Source organism: Malaclemys terrapin (genome assembly GCF_027887155.1).
Source record: "Malaclemys terrapin pileata isolate rMalTer1 chromosome 20 unlocalized genomic scaffold, rMalTer1.hap1 SUPER_20_unloc_1, whole genome shotgun sequence".
NCBI classification, from domain to species: Eukaryota; Metazoa; Chordata; order Testudines; family Emydidae; genus Malaclemys; species Malaclemys terrapin.
Genome location: NW_026530188.1, coordinates 169,297 through 189,059, shown reverse-complemented (window position 1 = coordinate 189,059; position 19,763 = coordinate 169,297). Strand labels below are relative to the sequence as shown.

At 52.4% G+C, this 19,763-nt stretch overlaps 1 protein-coding gene and 1 long non-coding RNA gene across 2 annotated transcripts; one reads left to right on the top strand and one right to left on the bottom strand.

Moving 5' to 3' along the window:
- The first annotated feature begins 1,357 nt into the window (after positions 1-1,357).
- On the top strand, positions 1,358-14,315 carry LOC128829482 (uncharacterized). Its single transcript, XR_008443343.1, has 2 exons — positions 1,358-3,859; positions 7,777-14,315. It is a non-coding gene; the product is annotated as an uncharacterized LOC128829482 (long non-coding RNA).
- On the bottom strand, positions 14,094-18,063 carry DNASE1L1 (deoxyribonuclease 1 like 1). The gene is made up of 9 exons (XM_054014919.1): positions 17,921-18,063; positions 17,247-17,419; positions 16,982-17,070; positions 16,807-16,893; positions 16,115-16,227; positions 15,822-15,934; positions 15,536-15,693; positions 15,366-15,462; positions 14,094-15,042 (listed from the first exon to the last, which is right to left on the bottom strand). Exons 2-9 carry the CDS (start codon positions 17,385-17,387, stop codon positions 14,908-14,910), a joined length of 933 nt encoding a protein of 310 aa, XP_053870894.1. The 5' UTR covers positions 17,388-17,419; positions 17,921-18,063; the 3' UTR covers positions 14,094-14,907.
- Between the last annotated feature and the right edge of the window lie 1,700 nt (positions 18,064-19,763).

The window sequence follows — 19,763 nt, the reverse complement described above, 5'->3', positions numbered from 1 at the left end:
GGCTGGGTCTGATCAATGAGGAAAAGCGGTGACTTGGGGCGAGGACCTAGGCTAGAGGCCGTATGGCCATGTGTAGGGGGCAGACGGGGGGCAGGCTAGAGGGTCGTTCGGCCATGCGTGGGGGGCAGACGGGGGGCCTGCTAGAGGCTGTATGGCCATGCGTGGGGGGCAGACAGGGGGGCAGGCTAGAGGCTGTACGGCCATGCGTGGGGGGCAGATGGGGGGGCGGGCTAGAGGGCTGTACGGCCATGCGTGGGGGGCAGATGGGGGGGCGGGCTAGAGGCCGTACGGCCATGCGTGGGGGGCAGATGGGGGTGGGCTAGAGGCCGTACAGCCATGTGTGGGGGGCAAACGGGGGGGCAGGCTAGAGGGTCGTACGGCCATGCATGGGGGGCAGACGGGGGGCAGGCTACAGGGCGTTACGGCCATGCATGGAGAGGCAGATGGGGGGGTAGGGACGTGTTGTACATCCCTTCGCGTAACATAAGCGCCGGGCTCAGCCAATGGCATTAACAGGCAGGAGATTTGAAACAAACCGGCGGGTGGATTTCTTCCCCCGCCACACAGTTAACCTGTGGAACTCGCTGCTGCTACATGTTGTGGAGGCCAGAAGTGTAACAGGTTCAGTAAGTCCCAGGCAGCTGTGAGCTGGGTGGGGCCAGGACCAGCCCCCTTCTTGGGGTGTCCCTGAGCCGGGGGCTGGAGCATCTGTTGTGTGCCCTGCTCTGGAGCTGGCGGGAGTCAGGCCGGGTCTGGACGGAGCCCATCACCAGGGTGTCTGGGCAGGAAGTGAGCGCCTGGGGGGTGTCAGTGTGCAAGGGAGGAGGGGGCTGGGAGCCCGGACTCCTGGGTTCTGTCCCTGTGCCAGGAGGAGGAAATGGTCTGGGCCCCGTCCAGGCTCCGCCTCTCAGCTCTGAGGGGGCGGAGCACAGAGTGGTTCTAGCTCAGCCCCGCCCCTGCCCGCTCTCTGCTGCCACCTGGGCCTCTGCATGGAGCGGCACATCCAGAGGGGGGAGCAGTGCAGAGGCCCCCATTGGCCGGCACTGGGTGCGTGGGGCCGGGCGGCGGCCAATGGCGCAGGAAGACGGGGTATAAAGGCAGGTGTGGGTCGGGCTCAGTCCAGGGCAGACTCCCCCCGTCCGAGGGGCAATGCATGGGGGGCTAGCTGGGGAAGGTTCCTCAGGTTTGGGGGGGGGTGACATGCAGACTGATCGGTCTTGTCTCCCTGCAGGTGTCAGACTCCCCCCACCCACCCCCCCGCCGGGCACGTGCTTTGCTTCTGTCCTGGCTCCTCACCCCCATTGGGCAGCAGCAGCAGGGACACCCCCCCCCCCCCCCCGGTTTAAGCAGGAACCACAAAACGTCTGAAAGTTCATGGAGGTGTTTAGTATTGTTAGGCCCAAAAAGAACAATTGTAGAGCAGTTATGCCAACCTAACCCGAATTAGGCAACAGAGGTTTCTGGGTAGTCCCCGGGCAGAATCGAAGACATAGTTGTTTAAGCTGAAAAAATGAGATAAGAGGGAAGCTGCATTCCTGTACCAGATGTGCTACGAACAGCGTGCTCAGAAGATAGATTAGGAGACATACTGTCTCCACTCCCTGTTTCTGTTCTTTGTATGTTCTTGACTCCCCCTGTCTCCTAGTTCTGGTGCTTGTTAACCGTGCTGATAAGAAAGTTGCTGAGACATTAATTGCTTAAGGCTGCTTGTATAGGGGGATAGGTATACATGAATACTAAAAGTTTCTCGCTAACAAAGGGGGGTGGGATGCGGGTTGTTTTAACTGAATCATTTATGACGCGATGGAACTGTCCATATAACCCTACTAGATGTTAGAACGGTGGCTGGTTCTCTCTGGAGACGGGCCGCTCTCTATTGTTGTGTGCACTCCTCAATAAAGAGCTTGTCACCGGACCTTGCTGGTGTTGCCTGTCTCTCTGCAGTCAGACAACAAACCGTGCCGTCTGGGTTCTGAGTCCCCGACAAATTTGGCGACCATGAAGGGACTCGTCTGACTCTCCGGCGCGGGATCAGACTCTGAAGCAACGTAGCGTGTGTGACGTTATTGACATAAACTGGGACCGTATAGATCATTGTTGCAACCAAGGTCCTGTGGTGGCACCCAAATCTTGTATAAAGGGGGTCAAATGGGGTGTCTAGGACAAGGTTATGGTTTACTGGTTATGATTATGCTGTCTATATGTATGTATCAGTTTTGTAGTTGAAGTTATGAATATTGGCTCTAGACTGTCTGTATGGCAAACTTATGCTATGCTTCTGGGTGACATCCCAGACAAGCTGAGATTAGCTCTGCCTAGCCTGCTTGATGGCCCATTAAGGACCATCAGCTATACAATGGACCCATTGAGAGAAGGCAGATACGCCTTGTAACTCAGCAAAGTATGCAGGGACTGTCCCATGTGACTCCAGACTCCATTTTGCTGTAATTTTCCACAGTAAGAACAAAGAGGTGATCTTACACCTGGGAAAGACTATATAAGGCTGATGCCTCATCTCCATCTGGTCTTCAATCCTGCTTCATACCTCTGGAGGAACTTTGCTACAAGCTGAAGCTTTGAACAAAGGACTGAGGACCCATCCCAGCGGGGGATGTATTCCAGAGACTTGATTTGAACCTGCAGTTTATTCCATCGCTGCTGCAAGCCTGAACCAAGAACTTTGCCATTACTGTATGTAATTGATTCCATTTAACCAATTCTAACTCTCATCTCTATCTTTTTCCTTTTACGAATAAACCTTTAGATTTTAGATTCTAAAGGATTGGCAGCAGCGTGATTTGTGGGTAATACCTGATTTGTATATTGACCTGGGTCTGGGGCTTGGTCCTTTGGGATCAGGAGAACCTTTTTTCTTTTACTGGGGTATTGGTTTTCATAACCATTTGTCCCCATAACGTGTGGCACTGGTGGTAATACTGGGAAACTGGAGTGTCTAAGGAGATTGCTTGTGAGACTTGCGGTTAGCCAGTGGGGTGAGACCGAAGTTCTCCTAGTCTGGCTGGTTTGGTTTGCCTCAGAGGTGGAAAAACCCCAGCCTTGGGCTGTAACTGCCCTATTTGAGCAATTTGTCCTGAGTTGGCACTCTCAGTTGGGTTCCGCCAGAACCGCATTGTCACAGTGGCGTAGTCGTGCTTGGATCCACAGAACCAGGTCAATTAAGTTTTGGGTCAGAACCCCGCGCTATCCAAATTTGAATTTTGGGATTGAGAGTTTTGTTGGTTAAAGAGCTGCTGCAATGGCTGAGCAAAGAGCATATGAGGGACTTGGCAAAAAAGCCCTGGAAAATTTGTGTTCAGAAAAGATGATAAGCTTTAGAAAGAAAGCTACAAATCAAGAACTGAGAAATCTGTTAATAGCCAGTGATCAAGGGGCAAGAGCACAGCCCTTACCTGAGGCTGCAGAAGAGGCAGAAAAAATTAGAATGCAAAGGGTGACAAGTAAACTGCAATTTGAGCATGAACAGAAGCTAGCAGATCTTCGATTGCTGGAGAAGCAAAAAATAGCAGAATTAGAGAAGGAGGCTGCTGAGAGAGAGAAGGAGGCTGATGAGAGAGAAGAGAGAGCTCGTAAGGGGCGTCTAGAGCTGCTCGTGGCTGAACAGGAGACGGCCAGACTTCAGCTCCAAGTAATGGAAGAGCGGAGAAAGTCATCCCCACCGGGTACTCCACTTCCCCCCCGCCATGAGAAAAACTGGGAAAGGATGTGTCTCATTTACAACGATACTGAGGATATAGAGGAGTTTTTGTCTACCTTTGAACGCCTCTGCAATCTGTACCAGATCCCTGAGGGTCAGTGAATGCCTGTCCTGCTGACCAGACTGACTGGAAAAGCCAGGGAGGTATTTAATGATTTGGGGGAATAAGAAGCCTTGGATTATGGGCAGTTTAAAGATTCTGTGTTAAGGCGATTCAAGGTTACTCCTGAATCTTACAGAGTTAAGTTTAGAGAGTTTAAAATGCCTAAGGATTGTACTTTTGTAGAATGTGCTCATAAGCTGATGGGTTTTGTTAAAAAGTGGGTTATGGGAGCCAAGGCGCATGGGAGTTTTGAAAAACTGCTGGATTTAATAACTTTGGAACAGTTCTTAGACATTGTGCCTGACAATGTGAGAGCAGCTGTGTGTGACAGGGACCCTGAGTCAGTCCTACGGGCAGCAGAGATTGCGGATACCCATACCCAAAACAGGGCTCGAGAAGGGTGTAAAACCCCGGGGAAAACCGATCACCATTCTCCCCAGTTCAAGAGGAGGGAAGGATTTAAAAATAAACCTGACTCTTCTAAAGGAGTTCAAGGGGGTCCGGGGGGTAGGAACTCACATCCCAGGACGGAACAGGTTACATGCTATCACTGTGGTATCCTGGGCCACATGAGACCAGACTGCCCGACACTGAAGGGCAGCCCAAAACCAGCAAACCCAAATGCCACGGCCAATGCTAACCCTGTTGTTGTAAACTCACAGGCAAGCCACACAGAGCCCAGCATTGGTGCCCTGTGTGCAAATGCTGTTTCTGTGGTCTCTGAAGAATTTGACCTTAAAACTCACATTAAAGCTAAATATGGGGGAAATAACGCAGAGTTTATTAGCAGTGCAGAAGTGAATGGAGTAAGGTGTATGGCATGGAGGGACACCGCAGCAGATATTACTCTGGTTAAAGCAAGTCTTGTCAGGAAGGAAGATTATTTGCCAGGTGAAGATGTAACTGTTGTAGCCTTATCTAAGTATTTTGTCAGGGTGCCTTTGGCTAAAATCCACCTGAAATGGAAGGGTTTGGAGGGCACCATGGTTGTGGGAGTAAAAGACATAATCCCTAAGGATATCATGATTGGAAATGATATTAAAGCTATGGTCAGTCAAGTTAATACAAACCAAGCACAAGAGAGGATTGATCCTAAGGTTGTGCCTAGGGAGGGTTTCTCCAAAAGCTTGTCCTTGGAAAGTAGCTGTTTGGCTGTGAATGAAGTTTCTGAATGTCCATCTAATGTCTCAGAAGTAAATCTGGAATTAGATCAAGCGAAGGGAGAGGAGAACAAGGAGATGTTGGATGAGTCTAGGCAGTCTTGTGAACTGATGGCTTTATCTAGTCAGCAGTTTGGGGAGGCAAGGAGAGTGGAAGATGAGTGTCCCTATACCTTATCTGTTTCCTGTGCGAAGAATAGCGACAGTGAAGGAAATGTGCCTGTGTCTGTCAGGGGTATTAACTTGCCTATGGAGGAAGCTACCCCAGTCTCCAAGCAGTTGTCTGTGAACAGCCCGGTTTGCTGGGACAAGGGAAATGAAATCCCAAACCGTATGTCTAGTAAAGAAAAATGCGTCTCCAACTCTTTTTTGTCTGTGGAGCAGACAGAAGGTGCCTTTCGGCCTGTGATGGTTGAGAGTAATTTAGCTGTCTCAGAGTTGGTTCTGGATTCAACTAAAGCCCAGGAAGGGAATGGTCCTAAGTTTGCATCTGCTGGGGAGAATGGCACCATAACTAGGTTGCATCCAGTTAGTGTCTTAGCAAAATCCCAGAGACCAGAAAATTCTGGTGCTTGTATTTTGCCTGTTGCTCATGTGTGGTTGGAGAAGGGTGTAACAAGTCTGTCTGATCAGGGTGATACCCTAGCCAGGGCACAAGGAGAGCGAAAAGGTAGTTTGGTTGTGGTACCTACGGACAGTTTAACAACTTGTAGCAAAAAGGAAAAAATTCCTAAGCTTGTGTGTGGCAAAGAGAAGGGAAGTATTTCTAACCTTTTATCTAGGAAGTCTATGGGTTTGCCTGAAAGGGGATTGTGTAGAGATCTGCCTGATGGGCCAAAGGTGATCCTGAATGCAAGTAAAACCCAGACAGAGTCTGTTGTTGCTCAGGAAAGTGTTCCTTTAGAGCAAGCCCTAGGTGAAGAGGGTAAGGGCAGAATTTCTGTGAGGGGTGATTTGCTGCTTAGAAAAGCTCCTGGAGAAAGGAATCCTCATGGTACTCGGTGCAAGCAGTTCCCTGCAACTGAAGGGTGTGAGAGTGATTTAATCAAGGAAGTTTCAGTTCCTAGCAGCCAGAAATTGTCTGTTGTGAATGGATCCACTGACTGTCCTTTTAAAAGATCCAGTGTGGGTAGCTTTGAGAAGGTCTCAGAGGAAGCAAAAGTTGTTAAGGAATTGAGGCAGCCCTATAACCAAGTGGCTGTGTGGGGCCAACTTGTTGGGGAGACAATGGTGTTGGAACAGAAATGTCTCCTTTCTGATTCTTTAAACGAGCAGTTTGTGCTTCAGGGTTTGAGGACAGATTTGGTTACTGATGTGTCAGAGCAGAGCAGTTTTATGGCTGAATGCTTGAGGATGCAGGGGAGAGCAAGCAAACTCACCCGCAGACTCTTTGGATTTGTGTGGTATCTCTTTAAGGCAGAGTCCAGCCTTGGAAATTATAGCAGTTAAGGATATGAAAACTGGTGGACTGGCTCTGGTCTGGGGTAGTGCAAATTACTTGCCTGGCTGGGAAAGGGAGGACTTGCTAATAGCTGTTAGCACAGAGGGCCCACCCCATCAGCCAGTGAATTCTGTTAAGCAAGAGAAATCAGGGTTTGATTCTGCAGGACAAGGAGGACAGAGAAAACTAAATTTTGCAAAGGGAAGCCACAGGTTAACCCTAAAATGCCCAAACTCCAATGGTATTAAGCCAAAGGGGTGGCATGACAACCATGATTGCAGATGGACACTTGCAATGAACTTGTTGTTATTGCTTAAGTTTGTAATGAATGTGTTGCTATTGCCACAGACTGTAAAAATGTACAATGTGTCTAATCTTTTGGAGAATCCCTTGAACATGTTAAAAGGAATACATGAGAACACACGTTATGTTAAAAAGGCCTTGTTACACTGGGGTTTCACAGGTAATGCCTGTAAACAATATTGGAACTTTTCACAGGGGAAAAGACATTCCAGACCTAATGTGCTGTATGAAAAGGAAGACTGAGGCACACTACCATATTGCTTTTGTGGCTAAATGCCAAGATTCCTGTACTATGAAGAACATTAATATCTGCATTTATTCGATGTTAATGGGGTTCCAAACATTTGCCCGAGCTGGTATGGATAAAGTAACGGTTTTCTTTAGCTCTTGGCAAGATCACATGACACATACAGGAACCATGCTGCCAGAGCAGATCCAATCCACTATTGTTCTAACTAAGTGTTACCTTGAGTTTGTAAAGAGGTTCAATCATGTTGTTGAACATGATTTTGATAAACCATTTCTGTTATACACTGGTACGGCTTCTAACCCAATACTAGCTGTAGTGAGACAGAACCCAGGATGGGGAGCTCTTGGGATGCAGTCAGTGATGTTTGTGTCATCCCTTCCTGCATCAATTTTGCGTTGGGGGTGTGACGTTATTGACATAAACTGGGACCGTATAGATCATTGTTGCAACCAAGGTCCTGTGGTGGCACCCAAATCTTGTATAAAGGGGGTCAAATGGGGTGTCTAGGACAAGGTTATGGTTTACTGGTTATGATTATGCTGTCTATATGTATGTATCAGTTTTGTAGTTGAAGTTATGAATGTTGGCTCTATACTGTCTGTATGGCAAACTTATGCTATGCTTCTGGGTGACATCCCAGACAAGCTGAGATTAGCTCTGCCTAGCCTGCTTGATGGCCCATTAAGGACCATCAGCTATACAATGGACCCATTGAGAGAAGGCAGATACGCCTTGTAACTCAGCAAAGTATGCAGGGACTGGCCCATGTGACTCCAGACTCCATTTTGCTGTAATTTTCCACAGTAAGAACAAAGAGGTGATCTTACACCTGGGAAAGACTATATAAGGCTGATGCCTCATCTCCATCTGGTCTTCAATCCTGCTTCATACCTCTGGAGGAACTTTGCTACAAGCTGAAGCTTTGAACAAAGGACTGAGGACCCATCCCAGCGGGGGATGTATTCCAGAGACTTGATTTGAACCTGCAGTTTATTCCATCGCTGCTGCAAGCCTGAACCAAGAACTTTGCCATTACTGTATGTAATTGATTCCATTTAACCAATTCTAACTCTCATCTCTATCTTTTTCCTTTTACGAATAAACCTTTAGATTTTAGATTCTAAAGGATTGGCAGCAGCGTGATTTGTGGGTAATACCTGATTTGTATATTGACCTGGGTCTGGGGCTTGGTCCTTTGGGATCAGGAGAACCTTTTTTCTTTTACTGGGGTATTGGTTTTCATAACCATTTGTCCCCATAACGTGTGGCACTGGTGGTAATACTGGGAAACTGGAGTGTCTAAGGAGATTGCTTGTGAGACTTGCGGTTAGCCAGTGGGGTGAGACCGAAGTTCTCCTAGTCTGGCTGGTTTGGTTTGCCTCAGAGGTGGAAAAACCCCAGCCTTGGGCTGTAACTGCCCTATTTGAGCAATTTGTCCTGAGTTGGCACTCTCAGTTGGGTTCCGCCAGAACCGCATTGTCACAGCGTGCATCCTCCGGTTTCGAGGAGCCTTGCCCAGTGACCTGATCCCTGTGTCGGCGATAAGGCGTGTTCTGCGAACCAGCTGAAGCCCGTAAAAATCCAGCAACGTCCACCTATCCGTTGAGTAGGATCTGGGTCTTCGGGGTTCGAGTCCCTGGAGAAGGTAAGCGATCGCTCGGCATTGAGAGGTGGTGTTCGAGTCCCTTTACTGTCTAGATGGGACAATTTGGCAGTAAATGCCCGGGGGACGCCCCATTGTCTCTGATACTCAGAGATTGGAAGGGAATCTCTGGAACAACCGGTTTGGCTAAATCTAAAATGAGAAATTTATGTCAAATTCAATGGCCTTCCTTTACTGCTCATTTGTCCCCGACTAAAGATTGGCCAAGCTGCGGAACCTTTTCCGCAGACAGGATGAATTCCTTAAGAGAGATTTTGGTTGATCTTAGACCGGGACAAATGGATTATTTATTTGTATGGTATAACTATAAACCAAATGAGGGACGTACGGCCTTTGAAGCCATTTGTATAGAAGAATCTGTTAAAACTCCCCCACCCTATGCCCCAGAAAATCAACCTGAAGAAGATGGGTATATCCCAAAGAGAGTACCGCCAAGGCGGAGCTCAAGAGCACTGGTAGAGAGTGAGAAGACAGAGATGAAGAGGGATGCTCAAGGAGCGGGTCCTTCCAAACCCTTAGGAGAATTCTCGGGAACTTTCATGGCACCTTTTGGGTCCCCTGTAACTACAAAAGCAGTCCAAGCTTCTTTGCGAGCTTACCCTGTTCCCCAGAGTACTGGGCAGCATCAAATGGTGCTTACTCACACTCCATTCACAACTGCAGACTTATTAAATTGGCAGTGTTCTATGCCGCGCCTTCAAGATAACCCCGAGGTGGTAGAAAGAATGTTTCGTCCATTTTTTCTATTCATTTACCGACATGGGCAGATGTGAATCAGTTGTTGGACACCCTCTTAACCGAGGATGAACGTCAAAAGGTTAAAGAACAGACTGCGGCATTTTACCTGAGTCACCAAGGTTGGGGAATTATGCCCACCGCTGAGCCTGATTGGGATCCGAATTCGGATAGGGGCAAGAAGAGTTTGAATCGGTACCGACAAGCTATTTTGCATGGATTAATGGCAGCTGGAGAGGCTACCCCAAATTGGGGTAAGGTTACTGCATGTGTTCAACTCCCTAACGAACATCCCTCCGATTTTTGCACTCGGTTAACAAATGAGGTTAGAAAACACAGTAACTTGGATTTAGAATCAGATTATGAAAAGAAAATGGTTAAGATAGTATTTATGGCACAGTGTGCAGAGGACATTGCAAAAAGGTTTAGGGAACACCTGGATGGAATGCAAGGGAAAAGTTTACCTGAAGTAGTCAGTATTGCAATGCGAGTTTATAATGGGAAAGAGGAAAAGAGGGAAAAGGAAAAAAGGAAGAAAAAGCAAAAGGATGTGAAGAATCAAGTGTCCTTGGCAGTGCCCATGTCGGGAGGCAAAGGAAGGGGTCGTGGGTGGAGCCGCGGCTCCAGGGGAGGATTTGCTGGAAGGGGAAGGGGTGGTTTTAGGGGACGAGGACGCGGAGGTAGTATGGACCCAGGCTGTGATGGGTGCCACTATTGTGGTGAGGAAGGACACTGGAAAAGAGACTGTCCACACAGGCAAAGATCTGATTATAAGCCTGAGATAGTGGGTCAATTCTCTGTGGATCATGAATGAAGGGAGGCGCCGCTCCCCTGGGGCCCTGAGGTTTATGAAGCTGGAATGGTACAATTTAAGTGTGATGCTCGATTTCCAGTGGTCCCCCTAAAGGTAGGACAAAAGACTTTTGAATTATTAGTGGACACGGGGGCCACTCATTCGGCTATACCTAAGGGAGCGGCACCAAAGGGTGAAGTAGAAAAATGTGTGGTAGGAGTCACTGGAAAACCTGAATGACATTTCATAACTAATAATTGTATGGCTACGGTAGGGCCTATATCTGTTCAGCATTCCTTTCTGTTAATGAATGGTCCAGTGAACTTACTGGGGAGAGATTTGTTGTGTAAATTGCATGCCCAAATTTCCTGTACTCCTGAAAGTATTTCCCTTCGATTCCCGGTGGAGAAAGCTTGTTTGCTAACGCAATTAGCCGGCAGCAACTGTGAAACACTTCCCCTCCGAGTCCAAAATGAAGTTCACCCTATAGTGTGGGGAGGAAAACATGATGTGGGTCTGGTAAAATCTGCCTCACCTCTAAATCCAGTGATAAAAAGCAATATGTCACCGCCTGCTCAGAGACAATATCCCCTTAAAATCGAGGCTATACAAGGACTTGAGTCCCTTGTGCAGAATTTTAAGAACCAGGGAATTTTAGTGCCATGTGTCTCTCCTTGTAATACTCCCATTCTGGCTGTGAGGAAACCGCAGCTCGACTTAGATGGAAAACCTGTATATAGAATGGTGCAGCACTTAAGACTTATCAATCGGTATGTGATTCCAGAACATCCTGTGATGCCAAACCCAAGTACTGTTTTGGCAATGATGCCACCTGAAGCGGATGGTTTACGTGCATGGACTTAGTGAATGCTTTCTTCTCTGTACCAGTGGCTCCAGAAAAGCAGAACCTTTTTGCAGTTACATGGGGGGTCCCTGGTACAGCAGGGAAAGGGGATAAAAGGTCTGGACCCCCGGGACAACTTACTTGGACTAGAATGCCTGGAGGTTATGTGGAAGCACCGAGTGTGTTGCTAGGGTTTTAGCTGAGGATTTAAAGGATGTCCAGTTACCGGCTGCCTCTACCCTGGTGACGTATGTTGACGACATTCTCGTGGCTTCCAGGACTCGAGAGGATAATGAGCGTGACTCTATTTACTCAACCAGTTGGGACTCAAAGGACATAAAGTCAGCCCCACTAAGTTGCAGTGGGCCTGGCAGGAGGTAAAGTACCTCGGGTATACACTGGGTCCCGAAATACGTAGTCTGGATTCCAAATGGATAGAAACCATAGTTAATATCACATTTCCCACCACTAAGCGAGGTATGCGGGCTTTTATTGGTATGATTGGATTTTGTCGCCCTTGGATTATTTCAGCTGGAAAATGGTTAAAACCTTTGCATGAACTAACCAGGGAGAAGGCTGAAGAACCTTTACATCCTAACCCTGAGCAAATAAGAGCTTTTCAAGCACTAAAAGAATCTCTCATTCGAGCTCCTGCGTTAGGACTGCCCAATTACAGCAAGCCTTTTGATTTGTGTGTGCATGAGGTAAAAGGAGTAGCATCTGGAGTACTAACACAGTCATTTGGAAATGCCCCTAGGCCTGTGGCATACCTTTCAGGACAATGTACCTCCAACCTTTGCTCCTTTAATATCAGTTCCCAATGATACTAATATGACCAAGGAAACGGAGATCTACGTAAAAGAATTGCAGCACCATCTAGTGACAGTACAGCAGAACTCTGCACATTCCCAAGCCTTACCATTGTGGAAAGCTGTTCATTCTTTGTTACCAGGTGATCCCGTGTGGGTAAAAGCATACAAGACTCCGCTTCAACCGCAGTGGCTAGGACCCTTTGAAATTCTTCTGGTGAGCCCTACTGCCATCTGAGTAAAGGAGCTACCCACCTGGAATCATCATACTAGAGTCAAAAGGAGCACCGCTAGGGAACCTGACCAGGTAAAGGGTTCCCTAGAAGTAGATGACGTCGGACTTCGAGGTTGCCACGCACGTTCATCCCACCGTGAACCGGCTGAACCAGAAGCAGACGACATCTGGGCCCGAGACCAATGGACTGCTACCCCTTTGGGCGACCTGAAGCTTCGACTGCAGCTGAAAAAGCCTTAAATTGGTGGCGTTCTTTCTCGAAAGAATGGCCCCGTTTTCTGGCCTGGGGTCTTACGTTTTTAATCTGTTTATTTGTTACCTTTCTCTTCTGGTGGTACGAAGCATAGGGCTATAGAATCTCACAGTCCTAACACCTTTATACACCTTGCCCATGAGATGAAAGCTCGCATGCCAGCCTGACATAATACTTCATGCTGGGTATGTTGTCTGATGCCAGCGGATAGCCAAAAAGGTCTCCCTATGGTCCCTACTCCCCTCAGTGCAAGGAACATGACCTGGACTCCCTCCTGGAAGAACTCTTCAGGCACTCTAAACATAACCTGGAGTGATACTGGAATTAAGAATAAAGGGTTCTTAAATGTTTGGAGGAGACCGGGACATTGGTGCCTCTTAAAAGGACCACATGCTAATTCTAGCATTTTTGTTGGGATTAGCCAGTGCACATGGTATTATAACACCCCCCATAGTGGACTAGCTTATACACACACTAAGGAAGGATTTCAAATTATAAATGGTCCGGATGTCTCTTTAATTCCTAGATGGATGAAGGTAAATACCACGACATGTACACCTTCTTCCTCACACCTTTCCTATAACTGCTTTTCTTTACACTGTACCTGATGTTCCCCCGGACCCAATAATAGGTCCCTTTGCATATGCTCTTATCCAAATGGCCCAACCCTACCAATCGGTCCAGACCGATGGAATCGGTGGGACCGACCCCTATTCGGGGTATATTGGGTGTGTGGCAACAAAGCATACCTAGTCCTCCCTCCCTCATGGAGTGGATCCTGCTATCTGGCCTGGTTAGAGCCACCTGTAGTTTATCGCGCCCACCTCCTAAGAGGGAAAATCAGAAATGTAAGGGCTGCTGAGGAAAATGTTAAGGAATCTCGCCCCCTTACCTGGCGGGCTCTAAATGATTGGACAGGCGTTTGTGCAGGATTTGGTTTTGCTTGTGGCGGAGCCACCTGGCGAATTGGCGAAGGAGTAATACGACTTCAGGGGTTTTTGGAGATAATGGCAAACACTACCGCCGATGCCCTGGTGGACTTGGCAACCGAACAGAGAAAACTAAGGCAGATGGTTCTCCAGAACCGCTTGGCTCTAGATATCTTACTGGCCTCTCAGGGAGGAACATGTGCACTAATTGGGCAAGAGTGCTGCGTATATGTTCCTGATGTTTATAACACCACCTGGGACAGAGCAAACCACCTCATACAAGTAGCAAAGGACCATGGAGGGGAGCAGGTTAATTCTTGGTGGAGCAACCTGTTTAATTGGGTTCCAGACATAGGTGGCTGGCTTCATAATTTGCTTCGCAGCGCTGTTGTAATTATTTGTGGCCTAATAGCTTTGTATGTTATTCTCCAATATGGGTGTTGGATAGGCACCAAGTTGTGCTCCACCCAGCAGTAATTAGTTCAAAACTCAGTAAGAGTTGCAGCCAGTATGTCCCAAGAGTCCTTTTAAGGTACTCTAGGGACAAAGAGGGGGTTGTTAGGACCCAAAAGAAAATTGTAGAGCAGTTATGCCAACCTAACCCGAATTAGGCCAACAGAGGTTTCTGGGTAGTCCCCGGGCAGAATCGAAGACATAGTTGTTTAAGCTGAAAAAATGAGATAAGAGGGAAGCTGCATTCCTGTACCAGATGTGCTACGAACAGTGTGCTCAGAAGATAGATTAGGAGACATACTATCTCCACTCCCTGTTTCTGTTCTTTGTATGTTCTTGATTCCCCTGTCTCCTAGTTCTGGTGCTTGTTAACCATGCTAATAAGAAAGTTGCTGAGACATTATGAATTGCTTAAGGCTGATTGTATAGGGGGATAGGTATACATGAATACTAAAAGTTTCTCGCTAACAAAGGGGGGTGGGATGCGGGTTGTTTTAAATGAATAATTTATGACACGATGGAACTGTCTGTCTAACCCTACTAGATGTTAGAACGGTGGCTGGTTCTCTCTGGAGACGGGCCGCTCTCTATTGTTGTGTGCACTCCTCAATAAAGAGCTTGTCACTGGACCTTGCTGGTGTTGCCTGTCTCTCTGCGGTCAGACAACAAACCATGCCATCTGAGTTCTGAGTCCCCAACAGTATCGGGGGTAGCCGTGTCAGTCTGTATCCACAAAAACAACGATGCATCTGAAGAAGTGGGTTTTTACCCACAAAAGCTTATGCCCAAATAAATCTGTTAGTCTTTAAGGTGCCGCCGGACTCCGCGTTGTTCTTATGGAGGGGTTTAGTTGCTCTGTCACTGAAAAAAAAACAACCCACCCCCTCTGGCAGGATTTGAACCAGCCCCCTTCAGCCGAACACTCCAGGCAGCCAGGCCCAGGCCCTGGGGAGATGGTCCTGTAACCTCCCCTGGCCTTGGACCTGGGAACACTGCTAGCCCTGTATTTGCTGCAGTGAGTTTGTCAGGTCTGAGATGAGAGGTTTCTGTATCTTCTGGGGGGGGGAGCCCTGAGCCAAGAAAAGTGTGTGTGTGTGGGGAACCCAGGCATCTGAGTAAAGGCCTTTGCTGAGTGGAGAGTCCTGCGGGTGGGTTTAGACTCCAGCCCCCCGGTCACGTGTTCCCCGAGGTCCAGGCGCCCAGCAGCGCTGAGCTGGGAGATCAGAACCAGCCCCCCAGCCCGGCCAGCAGCATGGCCAGGGACAGCAGTGCTGGGCCGGCCGGCCAGCGCCCCCTCGGGGCGGCGTTCAGTTCCAGTTGCACTTCCACCGGGTAATGGTCACTGACCTCCAGCGCCTGGGGCAGGGGACAAGGAGACAGGGGTCAGGGGGTGGAGGGGGTCTGCAGAGTTTGCTAGAGATCCCCGGCTCTGTCCCGTGCTGCTGGCATTCCCAGGCCGCTGCCCCGCCCCACCCGCGGTTCCCCTCCAGACGGCTGGCCTGGGAGGGCCGGGTCACAGACTGAGTCTCATTCACCTGCCAGCCCAGCCTGGGGGCTCATCCCGTCTGCCCCCCGCACAGCACAGAGACCCCCCTGACCTGCACTGCCAGCATGAGGTGAGTGGGCGTCTCTCATGCCAGGGCAGGGTCCCTGCACAGACAGGGAGCTGCGGGCATTACCTGGGTCTCCGTGAGCCCGAACATGCCAGGGAAGTCGAAGGGCTGGGCTGAGCCGGGCACCACCAGTGCCAGGCAGCGCTCCCCATGCACCACGATCCTGCAGAGGGAGGAGGGAAGGGGGTTACAGCTCCCGGCCTCTCTAGAGCACCCCCCGCTACCCCGGGTCCCACCTGTCGTAGGCGCAGTGTGTGCTGTTCCGCACAGTGGTGTCGGCAGCGTCTCCGATTAGCCAGCGGAAGCCGGGCTCGCGCCGCAGCCGGATCTGGCCCCAGCGCTTCTTGGCCACGTAACCGCAGTCGGCGTTAAAGTCCCCCAGGAACATGATGTCCTGGGGGGAGGGGGGGAGAAAGCATCAAGACACCTGGGTTCTATTGGGGGGGGGGGTCTAGAAGCCCCACGACTCCTGGGTTCCATTCTCACAGTATTGTCAGTGCCCCTGGCTGGCCCCCTCCTCACCTCCGTCCCCCAGCGGGCCTGGACATCCAGGAAGACATCGTAGAGCGCATCGATCTCCGCCTCGGCCTTCTTGGGCACGGTGTGCTGGGGAACAAGCACCAGAGTGGGGAGGGCTGGGGATACAGAGAAAGAAGAGCAACTACAGGGTAGAAAACCCAGGTGTCCTGGCTCCCAGCCCCTCCCCCCGGACCCCACTCCCCTCCCAGCAGAACCCAGGTGTCCTGGCTCCCAGCCCCTCCCCCCGGACCCCACTCCCCTCCCAGCAGAACCCAGGTGTCCTGGCACACACACACCTTTGCTGGGCAGGCTGAAGCGCGCGACAAAGGGTTCGCGGGCGAAGGCATCCGGTCTGGCGGGGTTCTCGTCCAGGTACACATAGGAGTCGAGGAGCTGGGTGCGGCCGGACCTGCAGGTAAGGGGCAGGGTTAGAGCGGGGTTGGGGGGGGAGCGTGTGCTGGATCCCTCCACCCCGGCAGGTTGATTTTACTCATCGATTTTTCTATGGCAGACGTTGGCTGCACTGTGGTTCCGAGTCGCCGGGCGATGGTTCGTGTCCTTTCACATGTGTTTTGGTCACGCTGCCTGTGGTGGAGGCTGGAGTCGGACCTCTCCGATTCAGCCAGCGAACCCAACGCCCTGAAATCTGCAGGAGCTGGAAGGAAAACGGCTTCTCGCGAAGTGACGCGCCCGGCTTTGTTCCGCGGTGGCTGCAGGTCATAGGGGGACCGGAACGGTTCTGCTCCCCCGGCCTGTGCACCCCAGCCCCCTTAGCCCACGGTCTGAGTCCCAGACCAGCCTTCCGGGCGCCTGTGGAATGGGAACTGAGCTGAACGTGGTGAAACAAGGCAGCGTAGCCCCACTGTGCCGTGGGCCTGGCCCTGGCGGCCCGTTGAACGACAGCTCACTGGCACCATGTCTGAACTAAGCGTGTTCGGTCGGTGACAGGCCAGGCTGAGGGCGTCACATTGCCCCAGGCTGCACTCACCGGTACACGAAGACGTAGCGCTCCTGATAATTCCCAGCTCCCAGCAGCGGGCTGCCCAGGGCTGTGTAGGAGTCGGGGCCTGCAGACCTGGGGGCAGAAGGGGACGGGGTGAGGGGGATCCCAGCGGTCACCCTCCACCCAGCCCCACCTACGCCCCTGCCCCCACATAACCCACCTGTGCAGGGCGCTGATCAACGCTGGCACGGCCTGTCCCTTGGCATCCATCACCTCCTGCAGTACTGCGATGTCACAGCGAGAGACAATCTGTGCGGGCCGGGATCATTAGCATACATCTGCATATGCAAATCACACACCACCACCTCCTGCCTCTCCTCTGTCCCTACCCCTGGTGGCCTCCCTGTCTCCCCCCACCCACTCCTCCATGTGCCCCGCACTGACTCCCCCAGCCTCCCCCCTTGCTCCCCGAGCCCCTGTCTCACCTTGACCAGCGTGTCCATGACGGCGACCTTGGCGGCTTTGGGGCCGGCGAAGCGCTGCAGGTTGAAGGCGCAGATCCGGAAGGGGGCAGCTGCCGGCCACAGCAGAAGCAGGAGCAGCAGGATGCGGAGGGGCAGCCCCATGGTGGGGGGAGCGCCTCAGCCCTGGACAAACCCTGCAAGAGAGGGACAGCTGGACGGACACAGCCAGGTGGAGGGTTGTGGGGACAGACAGATGGAACGGGGCGGCGGTGGGCACTCCCTGGCTGGCATTAAATCTAGATGGGGCTTCCTGGGGGGCTAAATATAGCAAAAAACAAAAACCACCCCATGGGCTGCATCTGGCTCTGTCCATCACAACCCCCCCTGTGCCCAAAGCGCTGCCCCCATCTCACCCGACAGAGCCCCACACAACCCACTTGCTCCGTCACTCCTCTCCAGAGAGCCCCCCGCCCCAGACAGCTCCCCTCCCACCCCCAGAGACCCCCCCCTAAAATCTCCCCCTTTGCCTTCGCCCTCCCCGAGATTGCCCTCCCCCCCGCCCAGGTCAGTGTGAGCCCAAGATTCTCCCCCCACCCCCCGCAGAGCCATGGGCCCATTGGTCAGTCCTGTCTATCCCCCCCCTTCCCTTCCCCCGCAGCTGTCCCAACCCTCCCCCAGCTGATTCTCCCCCTCACCAGGTCAGGGACTCACAGGGCTCTGCAGTGTCACCCCCCCCCCCCCCCCGCCGTGGGGGCAGGACCCGGGGCGGGGACCGGGACAGGAAGTGGGGGGGGGGACCCGGGGCGGGGGAAAGGAGCCCGGGAGGGGACCGGGACAGGAAGTGGGGGGGGGACCCGGGGCGGGGGAAAGGAGCCCGGGAGGGGACCGGGACAGGAAGTGGGGGGGGGGACCCGGGGCGGGGGAAAGGAGCCCGGGAGGGGACCGGGACAGGAAGTGGGGGGGGGACCCGGGGCGGGGGAAAGGAGCCCGGGAGGGGACCGGGACAGGAAGTGGGGGGGGGACCCGGGGCGGGGGAAAGGAGCCCGGGAGGGGACCGGGACAGGAAGTGGGGGGGGGACCCGGGGCGGGGGAAAGGAGCCCGGGAGGGGACCGGGACAGGAAGTGGGGGGGGGGACCCGGGGCGGGGGAAAGGAGCCCGGGAGGGGACCGGGACAGGAAGTGGGGGGGGGGCCCGGGGCGGGGGAAAGGAGCCCGGGAGGGGACCGGGACAGGAAGTGGGGGGGGGACCCGGGGCGGGGGAAAGGAGCCCGGGAGGGGACTGGGACAGGAAGGGGGGGGGAAAGGAGCCCGGGAGGGGACTGGGACAGGAAGTGGGGGGGGGGAGCCGGGGCGGGGGAAAGGAGCCCGGGAGGGGACCGGGACAGGAAGTGGGGGGGGGACCCGGGGCGGGGGAAAGGAGCCCGGGAGGGGACTGGGACAGGAAGGGGGGGGGGGAAAGGAGCCCGGGAGGGGACTGGGACAGGAAGTGGGGGGGGGGACCCGGGGCGGGGGAAAGGAGCCCGGGAGGGGACTGGGACAGGAGGGGGGGGGGCTTTGCAATTTGGTACTACCCCCCAGGCAGCAACCTGAGCGGAGCTCTGCAGAGGAGGCCCAAATACCACCCCCCGCCACCCCAGCACAGCGGGGTCCAGATCTGACCCCCAACCCAGCCAGGGAGCCCAGCCTCACCCTCCTCTCCCTGCTCCCCACGCTGGTTCCACTGGCTGCTCCACCCATGGGCCCCAGCTCTCCCCACCCTCCAGGGTTTCACTTCCCCCTTGCTGAGCTAGGCTGGCCCCGCCCCGCAGGGGAGAGGAGATGTCAGGGTCCCCGCCCCGCTGCAGGTATCCACAGGACAGGCCTGTAGGGGCTGGGTGGCATACAGCCCCATGCTAACATACAGGCACTCACGTGTACCCGCACATGCACTGACATGCTAAGGGACATGTGTCAAACACGTGCTGACACACGCATTAACACAAGCACATGCCAACATGCCAGAACATGTGTACATGCAACCACCCCGCATGCACTGCCACGGCTTAATGCACAAACGTGTGTGCCGAACACATCTGCAGTGACACGCATCAGCAGCACACACACACACTGACACACACGCACAGATATCGCACAAATGCTTGTGCTAACCTACACGCCTACATGGATGGACACACGAACATGCACCAACACACAAGGACACGCCAGCCCCACCCCCAGATGTGTGGCCCCCCCTGTAGTAAGAGGAGGCCCTGCAATAGAAACCTTGGTATCAGAGGCCTGGTATGAGGCCTAAGGCCTGAACTAAAGTAATGGTCAAGACTTTGCTAACATAAAGCAAAGTTAAGCTGTGAGCCAGAGGCAGGCCCTGCTCGCAGAAGCTGGCAAGGAAAGGGCTGATGCTGCAAAAAGAGACATACCTAAAAAGTACTGAACACCAGATATCAGAACACTCCAATACTGAAACATTCCACAGATAACATGGAACAGGCCGAGCCATCCCAATGATGGGGGCAAAAGGGTAAAATGATGGATAGAGTT